Source organism: Peromyscus californicus, unplaced genomic scaffold (assembly GCF_007827085.1).
Source record: "Peromyscus californicus insignis strain IS unplaced genomic scaffold, ASM782708v3 Scaffold_12__1_contigs__length_115047231, whole genome shotgun sequence".
Classification (NCBI taxonomy): domain Eukaryota; kingdom Metazoa; phylum Chordata; class Mammalia; order Rodentia; family Cricetidae; genus Peromyscus; species Peromyscus californicus.
The window spans coordinates 91,291,075-91,308,327 of record NW_026294413.1 but is presented as its reverse complement, the minus strand read 5'-3'; the positions used below and the strand labels follow the sequence as shown (position 1 = coordinate 91,308,327).

Genomic DNA, 17,253 nt, shown 5'->3' with positions numbered 1-17,253 from the left:
GTGCAGTGTTCAGCATACACCTAGGGTTTCTTTTTAAGTTATTTATTTTATTTTTTGTTAGCATGAATATTTGTCAGCATGTATGTTTGTGTACCATGTGTGCCTAGTACCCTCAGAGGTAAGATGGAACTGGAGTTATGGATAGTTGTGGACTACCATGTGTGTGCGGGGAACCCAACCTGTGTCCCCTGTAAGAGCAACAAGTGCCTGTGACCACTGAACCATTTCTCCAGCCCGGCCTAGGATTTCCTCCTGATAGAATGATACATTTGTAAATTTAAAATTTGAGTTAGGCACTTTTGTTCCCTACTGTATCTGTCATCATAGAGAATGTTTGTACTTTCAACCAAACATCGTACAGAATTGGTGTAGCTAACTCTACCATGCAGGGAAATCTTAATAGGTGACTGTTTCTACCGCCAAGAGTCAGTCTCAGTGTTTTCTCAGGTATTGTAAATAATGTCTTTTCCCTCGGATCCCCTTAGGGTTTACTCCTCTGTCTGTTTTAGGAGTGGGGGGTGTTTTTTCGTGCATCGTGACTGTAACCTCCAGTAGAGCAGGGTAGCACAGGTGAGGCTGGGAGTGCCGGGACCAGACAGTACTGTTACTGATAAAACACCAGTGGTTCCTCTTAGCACTAGGGGGCATGAGGCTGTATGAAGACATCTACCTCGCTACGCTCTGTCATTTGGGGACTTTTTAAATAGTAGATGCAACATAGTACTCTACACTGTATGAGAGAAGAACCAGATTTTCAGATCATCTTCTGTAATCCTAACATTTTAGTTTTAAATTTAGGACCATACTTCAGATAAAACTGTTCTGAAAAATAATTAAGACAGTGTTTTTCTAAGAGTGCACAGGCACAATTGTTCTGTTTAGCCCAATGTTGCTCAGCCATCTTTACTATAAGACTTCTTCAGGTGTTTAATATGGTAAGGTCCATCAACTCACAGGACATGGGAGATCTCCCAGCTTATTCATTGTGTCCCAAACTGGGACTGTAGGGCACATTGTTCTTAGCATGGCCCTGTATTGTTCACAGTTCAACAGTAGCCACTGCACAGCCATTTGAGAATCTTGTAGCTTATTGGTGGTATTGAACTGTTCCAAAATAACTTTGTAATAGCTGATTGACACTGGTTATTTTTATTATGTTTCAATATAATTTAGTGTATTCTTACTTCTATTTTTAGGAATTAGCTTCCAAAAAATCCCTCCCTATGAATTATTACACAGTATTCTACCATGTTCAAGAACAGCTACCCAGAGACTGTTTTATAGTGAGTGAGGGAGCAAATACTATGGACATTGGCCGTACTGTGCTTCAGAACTACCTTCCTCGTCACAGGTAAGACTCCAAGAAAGAAATGACAGTGTGTTTAATTTGAAGCCACAGTAATGCAGATTAAGAAAAGAAAGAAATGACAGTGTGTTTAATTTGAAGCCACAGTAATGCAGATTAAGAAAAGAAAGAAATGACAGTGTGTTTAATTTGAAGCCACAGTAATGCAGATTAAGAAAAATATTTGAGAATTGTACATGTCTAGTGTATAAGAACATATTTCATAAATGTATTTTTAAATTTTCTTTAGATTTATTTAGTTTATTTTATGTGTATGAGTGTTTTGCCTACATATATGTATGTGCCTGCCTGGTGCCCCCCGAGGTCAGAAGAGGGCTTTTGGATCCCCTGGAATGGGAGTTACAGGCAGTCATAAGCCTCGATGTGGTACTAGGAATCGAACTCAGGTCTTCTACAAGAACAAAAGGTGCTCCTAATCTCTGAGCCACCTCTCCATCCCACATAAGTATATTCTCTTTTTGTTTTGTTTTGTTTTTGTGAGACAGGGTTTCTCTGTGTAGCCCTGGCTGTCTTGGAATTCACTCTGTAGATCAGGCTGGCCTCGAACTCAGAGAAATTCACCTGCCTCTGCCTCTTGAGTGCTGGGATTAAAGGCGTGTGCCACCACCGCCTATCTCAAGTGTATTCTCAAGTGAGATTTTATAGTTTTATAGCTTTTATGCTTCATAGTTCTTGGTATAATGTGATAATTTGTAGACTCTGTGTTCTAAGAGTATATTTACATTCATCCAAGCAATCTTGAGTGGCTTTTTCTTCTTATGCTGCTTATCCTTAACAAATTATTTCCTTATATTCCAAAAATTTGATATTAAAGAAAAATGTCCATTTCTTAATTTTTTCCCATAAACCACATAAATATAGATTGAAAGGTTTATGCCAGCTCCACCCTGCATGACATGTGCAAGAGAGTTTGAATTTAGCTTTGCTCCTTAACAGGCTCGATGCTGGTACCTTTGGAACAATGGGAGTCGGTCTGGGATTTGCTATTGCAGCTGCTGTAGTGGCTAAAGATAGAAGTCCTGGGCAGCGGGTCATCTGTGTGGAAGGAGACAGTGCCTTTGGATTTTCTGGCATGGAAGTGGAAACCATCTGCAGGTAAAACAGAGCCATAAGTCATAGCCTTTCATTCTCATAAATATGAAAACTTACAATACTCACTTACTTCACAAACAGGAATCCTGGCACAGCATTGTATTTTGAGGCTCCTAGTCATAAACTTTCAGGTAGAAACTCCCACTGTATCAGCATGAGGACTCCCCCGACCTACCCAGCTGTATTTAAACTAGAATAAAACTGTTCCACTTAGGGCTCTTAGTAGGGTTTTTGTGAAACATATTCTGGGACTTTCAAAGCTTTGGTATATAAAACTATCAAGATCAAACCAGGATTGGCAATGCACTCCTGTAATCCCAGCACTTGGGATTACAGATGGCAGTGGAGGAGAAGGATCTGGAGTTCAAGGTTATCCTCAGCTGCATAGCAAGTTCAAGGTCAACCTGGGCTACATGAACCTGTGTGTTAGGGGAAAGTGTGCTCTATTAGAGGTCTATATTGATAATCAATTGACATATGCCAAAAAGATGTATTTAGAGAATTTAGCCTTTTAGAGGGTGACGGTTAGTTCCCTTTTAGCTTGGAGAACAGATAGTTGCTATGTTCATGTTACTTAGCTGTGTCATTACCACAAGCCCTCAGAAAAAAATATATAAAAGAAAACCCACATTCTTTTTCAGGCTTTTTGGTTTTTCATCTTTGCTATACAGTTTGAGACAACATTTGGATGCTTGTTTTCTGTACAGATGGTGCCATACTGTTTTTGATCAGAAATGCAGATTGGTTATTTATTAGTTGCCTGTGTGTCTTTCACAGCATCTGGCATGAGCTGGTTGTCATTGAGGTGTTCAGCAATAGACTGGGACTTTTCAGACAGTGTTCCTAGGAACCATGTAGTAATAGGCCTAGGAGGGTAGAGAATGGGGAAGGTGGAAAAGTTTAGTGATTTAGTCCATAGCTAAACAGACTGCCAGCCCCTAGTCTTGAATACATCCTACAGTGGCAATGTTTCTATCAATGCTTTGATATTTTTATTAGGATAGTAAATGCTTGATTTCCCTCTTAATATTGAAAAATCTTATAGAAAACATCTACTTTTAAGTAAAAAGTTTTTAGTTTTAAGAAAAGAAATGGCTTTAAAAGATTGATCTCTTCATAGTTTACTTTCACTTTTAGGTACAACTTGCCAATCATCCTCTTGGTAGTAAACAATAATGGAATCTACCAAGGTTTTGATGCCGACACTTGGGAAAAAATGTTAAATTTTCAAGAAGCTGCTACATCGTGAGTAACTCACAACAATGTTTACAGTATGTCAAGGATTTAGTGTGTCTTTTAAAAGTTTGCTGTACTGGAATATGCATGCATGCTATGAACTTGGTTAGTTTGTCAGCCCCTTTAAAGGGCAGAAGCCACTTCTTCATGGTTCTTTTTTATACAACTATCCATGATTGTTTACAGGGAACCACTGAGGTCTCAGATCAAGATTTGTGATGTCTATACTAGGGTAATAGCGGTGCTATTATTTACATCAGGAAGGTCTGTTAATGCTGGTTAGTCAAAGTTCTCTCAAGAAACAGAACTCATGAATGTAGATGTGAATCTGCATAGATTAAAAGGGAATTTATTGGAGTGGTTTACAGGCTGTGGTCTGGCCTCCCAATCATGGCTATTTTCCAACAGAAAGGCCAAGAGTCCAATAGTTGTTCAATCTGTGAGGCTGGATGTCTCAACTCATCTTTAGTATTCATTGGAATCCTGAAAAAGTAGTCTCTAATACCAGTGGAGGAATGCCTCAGCAGCAGAGTAGATGAACTTGCCAGCAAGAGTGAAGGCAAGCAGACAAAAAGCAAGCTTCCTTCCTCCATGTCCTTTCATGTGGACAGCCATCAGAAGGTGTGGCCTAGACTTAGGGTGGGTCTTCTAAACTCAATTGATCCAGGCAAGAAAAATCCCTCACAGGCATGCCTAGATGCTTGGGTTTGAGTTGATTCCTGATGTAGTCAAGCCAAAGGTTAGCCATTCCAGGAGCTGGCATATTATTTGTGATTTAAAGATCTTCCTTTCTTTTACCACAAAGCTAAGCCTTCATCATCTGATGGCAGAGTCAAACTAAGACTGTGAGAACTGCCATGGGCACTGACAAAAATTTAAGAGACATCCAGAGAGAGGAGTACTAGTAATTTCATTTATATATTGCTTCACTGTTGTTTTTCCATAACCATTTGTATTAGTTACTTTTCAATTGCTATGATAAAACACTAGAACCCAGGACATTTATCTATTTATTTGGTTTTTCGAGACAGGGTTTCTCTGTGTAGCTTTGTGCCTCTCCTGGAACTCACTTGGTAGCCCAGGCTGGCCTTGAACTCACAGAGATCCGCCTGGCTCTGCCTCCCGAGTGCTGGGACTAAAGGCGTGCGCCACCACCGCCCGGCCAGGAAATTTATATTAAAAAAAAGGTTTAATTGGGCTTATAGTCCTAGAGGGTTAGAGTTTATGATGGGGGAGTGAAGGCCTTGGAGCAGCAGCTGAGAGCTCACATCTTGATCCACAAGCAGGAGACAGAGAACACGCTGGGAATGGCACAGTCTTTTGAAACCTCAAAGCCTGCCCACAGTGACACACCTCCTCCAATAAGGCCACACCTCATAATCCTTCCCAAATAGTTCCACCAGCTGGAGATCAAGTATTCAAACATAGGAGCCTCTGGGGCCATTTCTCATTCAAACCACCATGCCACACCTTTTGGTTTCACTCTAGTTGATAATGTAGACTGTGCTGTCTGGTGAAGTAGCTCCTGATCACATGTTTACATGAGAATAGGAAGAAGCAAATTGCTAGAGAGGCCCACAGAAATCCACAAAGATACCCCCACAACAGACTACTGGCAATGGTCGAGAGACAGCCCAAACTGACCTACTCTGGTGATGGGATGGCCAAACACCCTAATTGTCGTGCTAGAAACCCCATCCAACTACTGAGGGATCTGGATGCAGAGATCCATGGCTAGGCCCCAGGTGGATCTCTGGGAGTCCAATTAGTGAGAATGAGGAGGGTTTATATGAGCGAGAATTGTTGAGACCAAGGTTGGATAAAGCACAGGGACAAATAGCCAAATGAATGGAAACACATGAACTATGAACCTATGGCTGAGGGGTCCCCACTGGATCAGGCCCTCCGAATGGGTGAGACAGTTGATTGGCTTGATCTGTTTGGGAGGCATCCAGGCAGTGGGACCGGGGCCTGTGCTCATTGCATGAGTTGGCTGTTTGAAACCTGGGGCCTATGCAGGGTCGCTTGGCTCGGCCTGGGAGGAGGGGACTGGACCTGCCTGGACTGAGTCTACCAGGTTGATCTCAGTCCTCGGGGGAGGCTTTGCCCTAGAGGAGGTGGGAATGGGGGGTGGGCTGGGGGAAAGGTGAGGGGGGCAGGAGGGGAGAGAACAAGGGAATCCGTGGCTGATATGTAGAACTGAATTGTATTGCAAAATAAAAATTAAAAAAAAAAAAGAAATAAATAAAGGGAAAAGTTCAGTTTCTAAGTTGAGGATATGGTTCAGTTGGTGGAATACTTGCTGCTTATGCACAAAGCCCTAAGTTTGATTCTCTCAGCATTTTATAACAATTGAATATGCTGGAGCACACCTATCAATCAGAAGATAGATGCAAGAGATCAGCAGTTCAAGCTCATCCTTGGCTGCGTAGCAAGTCTAGGCCATCTTGAGTTACATAAAACCCTGTCTCATTTAAAAAAAAAAATCAGTACCCTTTCATCTTCAGCTGAGAATTTGACAGTTGATGATGATCTGATGCCCTCTTCTGGCATCCTTGGGTACTGCACACATGTGGTACATAGACATACATGCTAGCAAAACACCCATACATATAAAATAAAAATAAATCTTTTGTTGCTGGGCATGGTGGCACACACCTTTAAGCCTAGCACTCAAGAATCAGAGGCAGGCAGATTTCTGAGTTTGAGGTAAGACCAGCCTGTTCAACAAAGTGAGTTCTGAGACATCCAGGGCTACACAGAGAAACACTGTCTCAAAAATAACTAAGTCTTTAAAAAATTCAATTTCGGGTTGGGGATTTAGCTCAGTGGTAGAGCGCTTGCTAGGCCCTGGGTTCAGTCCTCAGCTCCGACAAAAACAAAAAAACAAAACAAAACAAAAATTCAATTTCTTGGTTTAGTTACATTTCAAGTACTCATAGTAACAGGTAGTGATGTGGCCGCCATACTGTATATAAAACATTTCTATCATAGAAAGTTCTATTAGACATTACTATATAAATAATAAAAATATAGGGAGCAGGTGTAGCAACACACACTTGTAGTCCACCTATTCTATCTAGAGGCTAGAACAGGAGGATCACTTGAGTTGATGAGTCCAAGACGTATCAAGACTCCATCATACACAAAAAAAGACTCAGTTGAAAATATGGGGAAAATTGTAATTTGAGCACTCAGAAGACTGAGTGAGGCAAGAGGATTCAGAGTTGAGGTTACCAGCCTGAGCTGCATACTGAGTTCCAGGCCAGTCTACCATAGCAAGGTCCTGTCTCAAGCAAAAATAAAGAGAAAGATGCAACTTCATGTACTGACATCTCAGCTCTGAGGGTGCTGCCTCCATACCATGCCCTCTGCTGGTTCTGTGTGGTGAACAGCAAGTGACATGGGCCAGACTGCTCTTTAACATTGCCAGTTAGCACCCTGATGACTTAAGTGACCACAAACATCACAGCCTGCAGCCAGGTGACTTTGGATACACTTTGAGAAATGCATGTATTTACCAAAATCACGTTGAGCCACTGAAAATTCAGTATCAAGAACCAAAGACGATTGATAACTCCAAAGTTGGAGACTGTCAGATTGAAGGGTATAGTCCACATCCAACAATTCAAATGCAGATGACTGTTTAAACTGCTTTCAAAGGGGTTGTTGGATAGTGTCTTTAGGCTTGGATCCAATGCGCAACTGATTGGTTTTTGTTTTTGTTTGTTGTTTTTTTTTTTAATTTTTATTTTTTTGCTCTAAAGAGAAAAAGAACTAGGTTAAAAAAAAAATCCAGCTGGGTGGTGGTGGTACACGCCTTTAGTCCCAGCACTTGGGAGTCAGAGCCAGGCGAATCTCTGTGAGTTCAAGGTCAGCCTCGATCTACAGAGCGAGATCCAGGACAGGCACCAAAACTATACAGAGAAATCCTGTCTCGGAAAAAAACAAAACAAAACAAAAAAATCCATCAGTGGAAAAAACAAACAAACAAAACCAAAAAAAAAAAAAAAAAAACCAACAAAGCCAGGCATGGTGGCACACGCCTTGAACTCTCAGAGATCTTCCCATTGCTGCCTCATGAGTATTGGGATTAAAGGTCAGCCTGGTCTACACAGCAAGTTCCAGGCCAGTCAGGGTTTTATAGATCCTGTCTCAAGGGGGCATGAAAATACTGAGATGGAATGAAGGAAGGACAGAGAAATTACATTTGTTTTACATATTGCTGTTACATAGAGCTGTTCTGAAAAAAAAGTATGCCCTGTGGGTCAGCTTACATTTTTCGAAGATAATTTGGGGAAATTACTTTTTTCCAGCAGCTGAAAGATATAAATTTTGTTGACTTACAATTGCTTTCCAGTGTCCCTCCCGTGTGTCTCTTGCCAAACTCACATTATGAGCAGGTCATGACTGCATTTGGAGGCAGAGGATATTTTGTACAAACACCAGAAGAGCTCCAAAACTCCCTGAAGCAGACACTGGAAGACACAAGTAAACCTTGTCTCATCAACATCATGATTGAACCACAGAGCACACGGAAGGCCCAGGTCAGTTCAGTTACTGAGCAGAAAGCAGGAAATATATGTTCTCTCCTGACTCCTTCCTGAAAGGCATACCCTCTGGGACCAGAGTTCCTTCTAAGTTCATTTCTGAGTTTGGCAGTTTCGTTTGCTTGGTCAACAATTGTTTGTTGAGATATTGTTATGTGTGCTTGTTAGAGTAACAAGTGAGCAAAACCAGGCTCAGTCCTCACCACAGAGCTTACAGTTCAGTAGAAGTGGACAGACAGTAGGGTGCCTCCCAGCTCACGTGACAGAGCAAGGAAGTGACTGGAAAGTTCTGAACAAGTCCAAGTGAAGAAATATGTCATCAGCGTTATAGGCAATGCTCATTGGAAGTAGTGCTTAAACTGAGATCAAAGTGAGTTAGCAAAGAGGAGACGGGAAGACTGGGGCCTGTGCCAAGAGGGAGCAGGCCCAGCAGAGGGACTGAAGGATAAGAAAACGCAGCGAGCACACTGTAGATGAGACTGCAGTCCGTGGATCCGTGTTTGCCTTCGACTGTTATGTGACCTCCAATGCATGGTGACGCAGTAGCTCGGACCTCTCTCTCGGTTCCTAGGCACAGATCTGCTGTCAAACTTTCTTCTTTGAGCAAATGGGCAGATACCTTAGCAATCAATAAAACACACAGTCACTAATTTGGAAACTATAAGATATGTAGAATTCTGCTGAAATTCTGTTTGTGTAGAAGTAGACATTAGAGACTTCAGAATTTACCGTAGAGCCAAGAGAAAGGGTACCGAGGACAGAGCCTGCTGCTTAGGCAGATGAACACACATAGGCTATGTGGGGGAGCAGGCAGGTGGCATTGGCAGGAATCTTTCTAATCCTTTTGAGGATCTGCTTCAAATCTGTTCTACAGTTTTCTCCGGAACATCATTTGGGTATTTCTGGAGAAGTATAAATTATCACCCCCACTGGTAATTCTGTAGGATTATTCCTATATTAAACACTTTAACATTTTTAACCTTCGTTTAGGTGGAACTCTGATAAATTTTTATTTCCAAGCTTTTTTCCCTTATTGAACATTTGCCTGTCACCATTTGCCATTGATTCACAGTGCAGGCTGGCTGTTCCCGCTTTGTGCAGGAATATCTCTATGGCAGTGGTTCTCAGCCCTCCTAATGCTGAGACCCTTCAATACAGTTCTTCATGTTGTGGTGACCACTCAACCATAGAATTATCTCATTTTTACTTCATAACTGTAATTTTACTACCGTTATGTATTGTAACATAAATATTTTTGGAGCTAGAGGTTTGCCAAAGGGGCTGCGACCCACAGGTTGAGAACCACTTCTCCATGGTAACCTGTGTCTTGGCCAAGTGGGGAGGACACTGTTAGTCCTGAAAAAAGCTCCATAGTTCTTCCATTTGTGCTTCTCAGACCTGAGATCATGGTCTCATCCTTCTCTGCTGAGTACATTTCTGTTTCTTTCCAACTCTGATTTTCTGTGTCCTGATCACTGTTAGTAGAAGACTCGGAAAAAAAAGTAAGTTTCTTAGGCTGTTTTGTATAAGACAGCTGGTTTGTTCCACAGATTACTTTTTAGCTCCTTTTGACTAGACCAAACATGAACCTTATTTTGCCACTATTTTATGGTTCTTCTAGATTTTAAAGCAATGACAGTGAGTCTAATACAATTATTTATTCTGACTGAATGTTGTCTTTTTTTTTTTTCCTCTAGGATTTTCACTGGCTCACCCGTTCGAATATGTGAATAAACTAGTTGATGGTTTGGGGGAATTTTCTCTTTCCAGCACGGTAGAATTTACTTTTCCTAGCAAAATTAACGTACAGCTGAAATTGTATTTTAAAATACATTTTAAATTATGTTTATAGTAAAGAAATTGTCTAAAAGCAGAAAGGGTGCCGTTGTTTGTTATGATTTTGGATCTTCAGTGATCCCAAAGGTTTACATGTTGAAGGCTTGGTCACCAGCTCTTGGCACTGCTGGAAGGTGGTGGAGTCTCTAGGAAGTGGCCTAATGAGAAGAGGTCACTGAGGATCAGGACCCTGGCGTGCATGCCACCCTCCCAATCCTCCCCCCCACTTCCCGGATACCTTGAGGTGAGCAAGTCCCCTTATTAGTTCCCTGTCATGATGGACTCCAGGTGACCATAGACAGAAACCTTCACAGCTGAGCCAGGAGCTGGAGAGACGGTTCAGCATTGAAGAGTACAAACTACTCTCGCAGAAGACATGAGTTCGGTTCTCAGCCACATTGGGTGGCTCACAACCAGGGACTCCCTCCAGTTCCGTGGGCACCTACACGCATATGCACACACCCACACACAGACATACATATACACGTAATTAAAAGCAAAATAAAGCTTTAAAAACTATGAACCAAAATAAGTATTTCTTCCTTTTAAATTGATTTTCTCAGGTATTTTGTTCAAGGAATGGAGATTGACTAACAGTATTCTACCACATAAATACCCACATAATAGCATTCTAAGTGTCTAACTGTACTTTTTTTCCTTTTTTGTAAGCAGGCAGTGGTGGCACACACCTTTAATCCTAGCACTCAGGCGGCAGAGACAGAGATGCATCCATCTAGATTTCTGTGAGTTCAAGGCCACACTGGGCTACAAAAGATTAATCCAGTCTAAAAAAGAAACAGAACCAGGCATTGATGGCACACACCTTCAATCCCAGCACTAGGAAGGATGAAACAGGAAGTGATATGGCTGGGCAGAGAAAGGAATACAAGGCAGGAGGAGACAGGAGTTCATCTTTCAGGCTGAGGAGTTGGTTAGTAAGAGGCGGTGGCTGTTCTGCTTCTCTGATCTTTCAGCTTTCACCCTGATATCTGGCTCCAGGTTTTTATCCTAAGACCATTTAGGATTCGTGCACCAGTCTCCAGAGTGATTTCCAGGACAGCTAAGCTAGAAAGAAAAACCCTGTCTCCCTGTCTCAAACAAACCAAAAACAACAGCAACAACAACACTTTTCTGGAGAAAGAACTGAAAGCTCCATCAATGAAGTAATACGGATACAGTTTCAGTGAAGTTGGAGCGTGTAGACTCCTTCTGTCTTGTATTTTCCTTTTGATGACTTGGTTCTGGTCTCAGTTGTAGTGGAACTTGTCCTGTGGTTAATGAGTTGAATGTTTTCCCTGGGAAGAACTTACTGATCCAGAGAAGTCATACCACTTCCAAAGTAACCATTGCAGATTAGCTACCTTGTGTTCATACTGCACGAAGACCAACAGAACTATCCATGATATTCGGGGCAAATGTTCAGATCGTAAAACCACTTGTCTTGCAAGCCTGATGACCAGTGTTTGAGCTCAAGAACCTAGATAAATGCAGGAGAGACCCAACTGTTGTGTTTTAAAAACAGCGGGAAGGAGTCAGACCATACAGCAGGGCCAAATAAGTCAGTGTGCCCAAACTTGTGCTTACACAAATATGGGGGAAAGACAAGCAGTATAGCTTGGAATTTCAAGATTTTAACATATGTTTCACAGGGGTTTTTGTTGTTATTTTGTTTTTCATTTTTCAGATTTTGGGGGGGGGGTGTTTTGGGTTTTTTTTTGAGACAGCCACTGTCCTGGAACTTGCTCTATAGACCAGACTGGCCTCGAACTCAGAGATCCACTAGCCTCTGCCTCCCAAGTGCTGGGATTAAAGGTGTGTACCACCACTGCCCAACTATGTTTCACAGTTTTAATACAACTTAGTGATAGAAGTATTTTTATATAATTTTTGTCTCTTAGAAAATGTTAAAAGTGTTTTTGCAGTTGCTGGGAATATATGCTAAGCAAACAGTCTACCATTGAGCTATCTCCCCAGCTAAAGGTAAATCAAAACTGTATTTTTGAAAGATTTTATTTTTTTATTATGTATATAGCATATATGACAGCAGGCTAGAAGAGGGCACTAGATCTCATTACAGATGGTTGTGAGCCACCATGTGGTTGCTGGGAATTGAACTCAGGACCTCTGGAAGAACAGTCAGTGCTCTTAACCGCTGAGCCATCTCTCCAGCCCCAAAATTGTATTTTAAAATAGTAGAAACGAGGGCTGGGGAGATGGCTCAGCACTTGCTGCTCTTGTAGAGGTCCTAGGTTCAGTTCCCAGCACCCATGTGGGGGCTCACAACTGCCTACAACTCCAGTTCAAGGGGAGCCAGTACCCTTTTCTGGCCTCTCAGAAACCAGGCATGCATGTTGTACTAATAAATAAAAGCAGGTACTCACATCAAATAAAAAAAAATGAGTGAATAAATAGAATTAAAATATTAGAGTCAGAAATATGTGTTATTTTTGCAAATTTTCATGGATCAGAATTTATATCGAAATTCAGCATATACCTTATACCAGATCTAAGTTGGAGCATAAGAGACCCCCTCAGAGTGGGTAATTTCTAGCTTCAGATAGAACCCAGGTGATGTTTGCAGTGAGCATTGTATGACTTCTGACAGGCCCCTGATCTAAGCCTGCTTATGTTAAATGTAGAGAGCCTGAGCTGCATAGGAGAAAACACACAGAAGAGCGTGTGGCCCGGATAGCCCATATACCTTTATTAATCTCCTCTGCCCATGTATGCCTGCCTGACAGCCAAATGTAGTGCAACATTTTGACACAAGGTGATGTGGAGGGCTTACTATTTTTAAGTTGAACCATATAAATCCATATAATTAGGTATAAATGCCCCCTTTCTGACCATGTTATCTCAAGTAGAAGGGAAAAAAATGTTGGCTGATTAATGGACTGGCCAGCAGAGGTCAGTCCAGATATATTAAGACCAGATTAATCCAAGGGCACTTTAACTGACCAGCCACTCCTGCTTTATTTTGTTCAACAACCTTGCAGTTAGTCTTATCCATAGGAGTTACTTCTTAGAAGGATGAAATACTGAGAAATTCTCTCTAGTCATGTGTGCCTGTAATCCCAGGACTCAGAAAGACAGGACAGGAGAATCTTAAATTTGAGGTAAGCCTGAGCTACACAGTATGTTATCCCAGCCTGGTTTCAAATTCATAATCCTTTTGCCACTACCTCCCAAGTGCTGGGTAATTTTTAAGAGAAACAGTTGGGAAGTACTGCATTACCATGAAGAAGTACCTGAAGTAAATGCAAACCTAGACTACAATAGAACATCATATGAATGTATTCAGAAGGCTGGAAACCAGTTAAATTCCAGTTGAGGGTTTGGCAGAAAGCCTGAGAACCTTGCCTTGACTGGGGAGTGGAGCTGCTGGTGAAGTTGAACCGCCTGCTGTTACCTGGTTGTTATTTGCTGCTGCTAAGGTATGTGGAAGAAAGCAACAGGTGGCCTCCCACCTTCCGCCAAGAAGTAGCCAAGAAAGACTGCCATGGATTCAGCTCTCCCAGGCACAGCCTTCTCTACGTGAGGTTTCCACTGGACAGTCCTCCATCTTCCCTCCTCTTCAAGGCCTTTCTTTCCAGGAAAAGGGATAGCTGGTCAACAAATCCACAGCAAATTCAGACGGTGTGCTAACCCTCCAGTTAGGAAGCAAAGAAAGGCACCCCTAGAAATCCGCCTTCTCCAGTCTCAGGGTGTGAAGGGACTGCTTACAGGTGGCAAGAGCCACCACTCCTTTCCTTTCTGGCCTGTGGTCTTTGGAGCCAGCTCTGTGGTGTGGTCATGTCCAGTCATGTAGTTTTCCTCCTGAGTCTTGTTCTCTCGGTCCCTGGATGTTCCTGGAGGCAGCCTCCCCACTCACCTCAGGGGAGTCAGGAAGCCAGGTGTGGCCTCACCCCAGCTTTGCCCCTGTTATTCTTGCTGCAGTGCTTGGTGTGCCAACACCCATTCTTACCCCACAGTGCTTCTGCAAAGCCTTCTCCTCGCTAGTGCTCCTGCTCCACTCTGCATCTCTGGAACATACAGCATCGATTCTAAATTAAACTCCCACCTCCCCCCGTGAAACCCAAGTCACCCCATCATCTTCTAGACCTGCATCCTCACACTTGCGTTTAGTCAGCTCCATGGTGACTAGCCCTGCTCACACCTGGCAAACAGCAATATAGTGTCACTAAAGCCATAACAGACTTGTAAACGGGTGCAAGGTGCATAGATGACCTATCTTCCATGAACCCAAGGCTACCCTAATGCCTTGGGTATAAATAAACCCAACAGTGCTAGGGGGCAGAGGTTGGGGACACGTGAGGCCCCAAATTAATTGAAATTTAGGTTTTTGCTGACAATATTTCTTTCACACTTGAGGGCTGTAGTCTGAATTTAATACCTGCAACATTGATAAAAAAAATTAATAGCTTGGCCAGGCAGTGGTGGCACACGCCTTTAATCCCAGCACTCCGGAGGCAGAGGCAGGCGGATCTCTGTGAGTTCAAGGCCTACCTGGGCTACAGAGTGAGTTCCAGGAAAGGCGCAAAGCTACACAGAGAAACCCTGTCTCGAAAAACCAAAAAAAAAAAAAAAAAAACAAAAAAAACCAAAAAACCATCTTGGTTGTGTGAGACTTTTTCTGAGAACACTAATGAAGAAAACTCACCATGAGTATGGACGGCACCATCCAGTAGGCTGGGAGCCTAGACTGGATAAAGAGCAACGGTTCAGCTGACAGGCACTTATACCATACCTGACGACCTGAGTCTGGTCCCTGGAGCCCACATTGTAGAAGGAGATAACCAACTCCTACAAGTTTCCCTCTGGCCACACACGTGCACTGTAGCATGCATGCTCACGTGTGTGTACACACAAATAAATGTAACTTTAAAATTCCTTTACAGTTTTTTTTTAAGAAGAAGGAAGCCTGTTGGCGTGGGTGTATTCTCTGTGCTCCTATTGCCACGCAGTGAGCTGCTTCCCCACCAGGCCCTCCCTCCGTGACGCTTCTGTCCTACAATGTCCTAAAAGTGTGGCCACAACCAACCATGGGCTGAAACCATGAACATCGAGAAGTGAGGGCCTTGCTGGGACCACCTGACCATGTGGTGTTTAAGCTTTTTTTAAAAAAATCGGTTTGAATATTAAATGTGGAGAAGCAGTCCAGAAGATTTAAAAAGCTAAAACAGGGTTCTGGTAAGAGATCCGGAGCTAGAATTTTGGTAAAAATATGAAGAGTAAAAAGTATTCATGAAGACTTTTTGGGAATTAAAGTAGAGGCCACTCATGAAATTCTAGTTAAGAAAAAAATATTCCATGCTCTAGATTTTGAGGCTGAATGTTTTGTGTTTTTTTTTAATGAACTAATTTGACAGGAAATTTCAAGGCAGCCCAGCATCAGAGCTGTTCTGTAATTATTGCTAGAGCCTTTTTGCCAAGTTTAAAATAAGACTTGAGAGTAAAAAATCACAGCTAAATGTTAGAAGAACAGAGTTTTCTCAGAAAAGGAGCCCATGTAATGTTAGGGTAAAGGAAAAAGTGGCTCTTGAAGAGATTGGGGCTGTTAAAAATAAGGCAAGTTGGGGATGGAGAGATGGCTTAGAGGTTAAGAGCACTGATTGCTCTTCCAGAGGTCCTGAGTTCAATTCCCAGGACCCATTTGGTGGCTCACAACCGTCTATGATGAGATCTGGTGCCCTCTACTGGCATATAGGCTGTATATATAATAATAAGAAAAAATCCAAAACGGGGGGTGGGGAGGCAAGTGGTTCACATCTAGGCAGTAGGGACGAGTCTTGATTCTAGGAATGAGATTCTACCCATCTCTACATCTTCCTTGATCCAAAGGGTTTGTGGCTATAAGCAGGCCTTGACATTGTCCATAAGGTGCTCCATGAGATGCTGGCTTTGCAGACAAGTGGAGTCCAAGTGTGCCCACCTAGACTTGAAGCCTGGAAGGAAGCTGCAGTCCCTGCAGGCAGTCCCAGAGAGGGTTTTGTGTGAAGCTGGGAGGGGGAAGCCAAAGGTACAGTGGAGACCCCAGAACCATCTGCCAAGTGGAGGTACGGGCAGTGAGCACACACCAGCCTGAGAGAGGTACGGTGGACTGCAAACAGCAAGGCCATCGCTGTGGGACTACCTAAGCCCTCCCAGTGCACCTCACACCATGCACCCGGATGCCAGCCACGGAGCTACAGGATTTAATGTTTTCTCTGCTGCGTTTGGCTTGCCGGAATCCCATTCTTCCTTTCCACACCCCGTTCCTCTCTTTCAGAATGGGAATGCTTACTCTGGGCCTACATGTTGGAAGTATGGGGCTTTTTGATTTTATGGGGGTTCGTTCACAGCTTACCTTGAGTCTCAGACTTGGACTTCTCAACAGTACCAGAACTGTTAAGACTATGTTAAGACTGTTAAGATGTATTTCATCAATAGTTCTCAACAGGTGGGTCGCAACCCCTTTGGGGTCAAACAGCCCTTTCACAGGGGTTGCATATAAGATATTCTGTATATCATATATTTACATTACAGTTCATAATAATATTGTAGTTATGAACTAGCAATGCAATAATTTTGTGTTTGGGGGTCACCGCAACTTGAGGAACTGTTAAGAGTTGCAGCATTGGGAAGGTTGAGAATGACTGTACTAAATACAGTTTACATTCTGCGATGGAGATGAGGGTTTGGGGGCTAGGATGGAACAGCATGGTTTGAATAGGAATGTCCTCCACAAGTTCATCCATCTGGGCCTCGGTTGCCCGCTAATGGGCTTTGGGGAAGTGATTGAAACTGAGGGGTTTGACCTAATCGAGGGATTAATCCACTGATGGATTCAGAATATGTGCTCTTGCTGAAAGGTGGTAAAAAGTAGGTGGGGCCTAGCTGGAGGGAGTAGGTGACTAAGGGTGTGCCTAGAAGAGCCATATTGTGTCTTCTGTTTATTTTTTGGCACTTTCTGCTTCCTGTCTGCCATGATGTTCAGCTCATCTTGGATTGGAACCTCTGAATCCGTGAGCCAAAATAGTTCTTCCCCATAAGTACACCTCCCTCAGGTATTTTAACACAGTTATGAATAATGAGCATATTAATGTAGTAGCAAAACCTCAAATCTAGTATTTTCATTAAAGTAAGGTTATTTTTTTTTTTTTTTTTTTTTTTTTTTTTTTTTTTTTTTTGGTT

The 17,253-nt window shown here is 42.6% G+C and overlaps 1 protein-coding gene across 1 annotated transcript in view; it reads left to right on the top strand.

The window, feature by feature from the left end:
- Hacl1 (2-hydroxyacyl-CoA lyase 1) overlaps positions 1-10,599 on the top strand; it is a 34,175-nt gene extending 23,576 nt beyond the window's left edge. Inside the window, exons 13-17 of the mRNA XM_052733864.1 lie at positions 1,197-1,351; positions 2,303-2,461; positions 3,596-3,703; positions 8,055-8,241; positions 9,942-10,599. Of these exons, the coding sequence (XP_052589824.1) occupies positions 1,197-1,351; positions 2,303-2,461; positions 3,596-3,703; positions 8,055-8,241; positions 9,942-9,974 (642 nt within the window). The 3' untranslated portion in view covers positions 9,975-10,599. The remainder of the gene's footprint in view (positions 1-1,196; positions 1,352-2,302; positions 2,462-3,595; positions 3,704-8,054; positions 8,242-9,941) is intronic.
- The last annotated feature ends 6,654 nt before the right edge of the window (positions 10,600-17,253 follow it).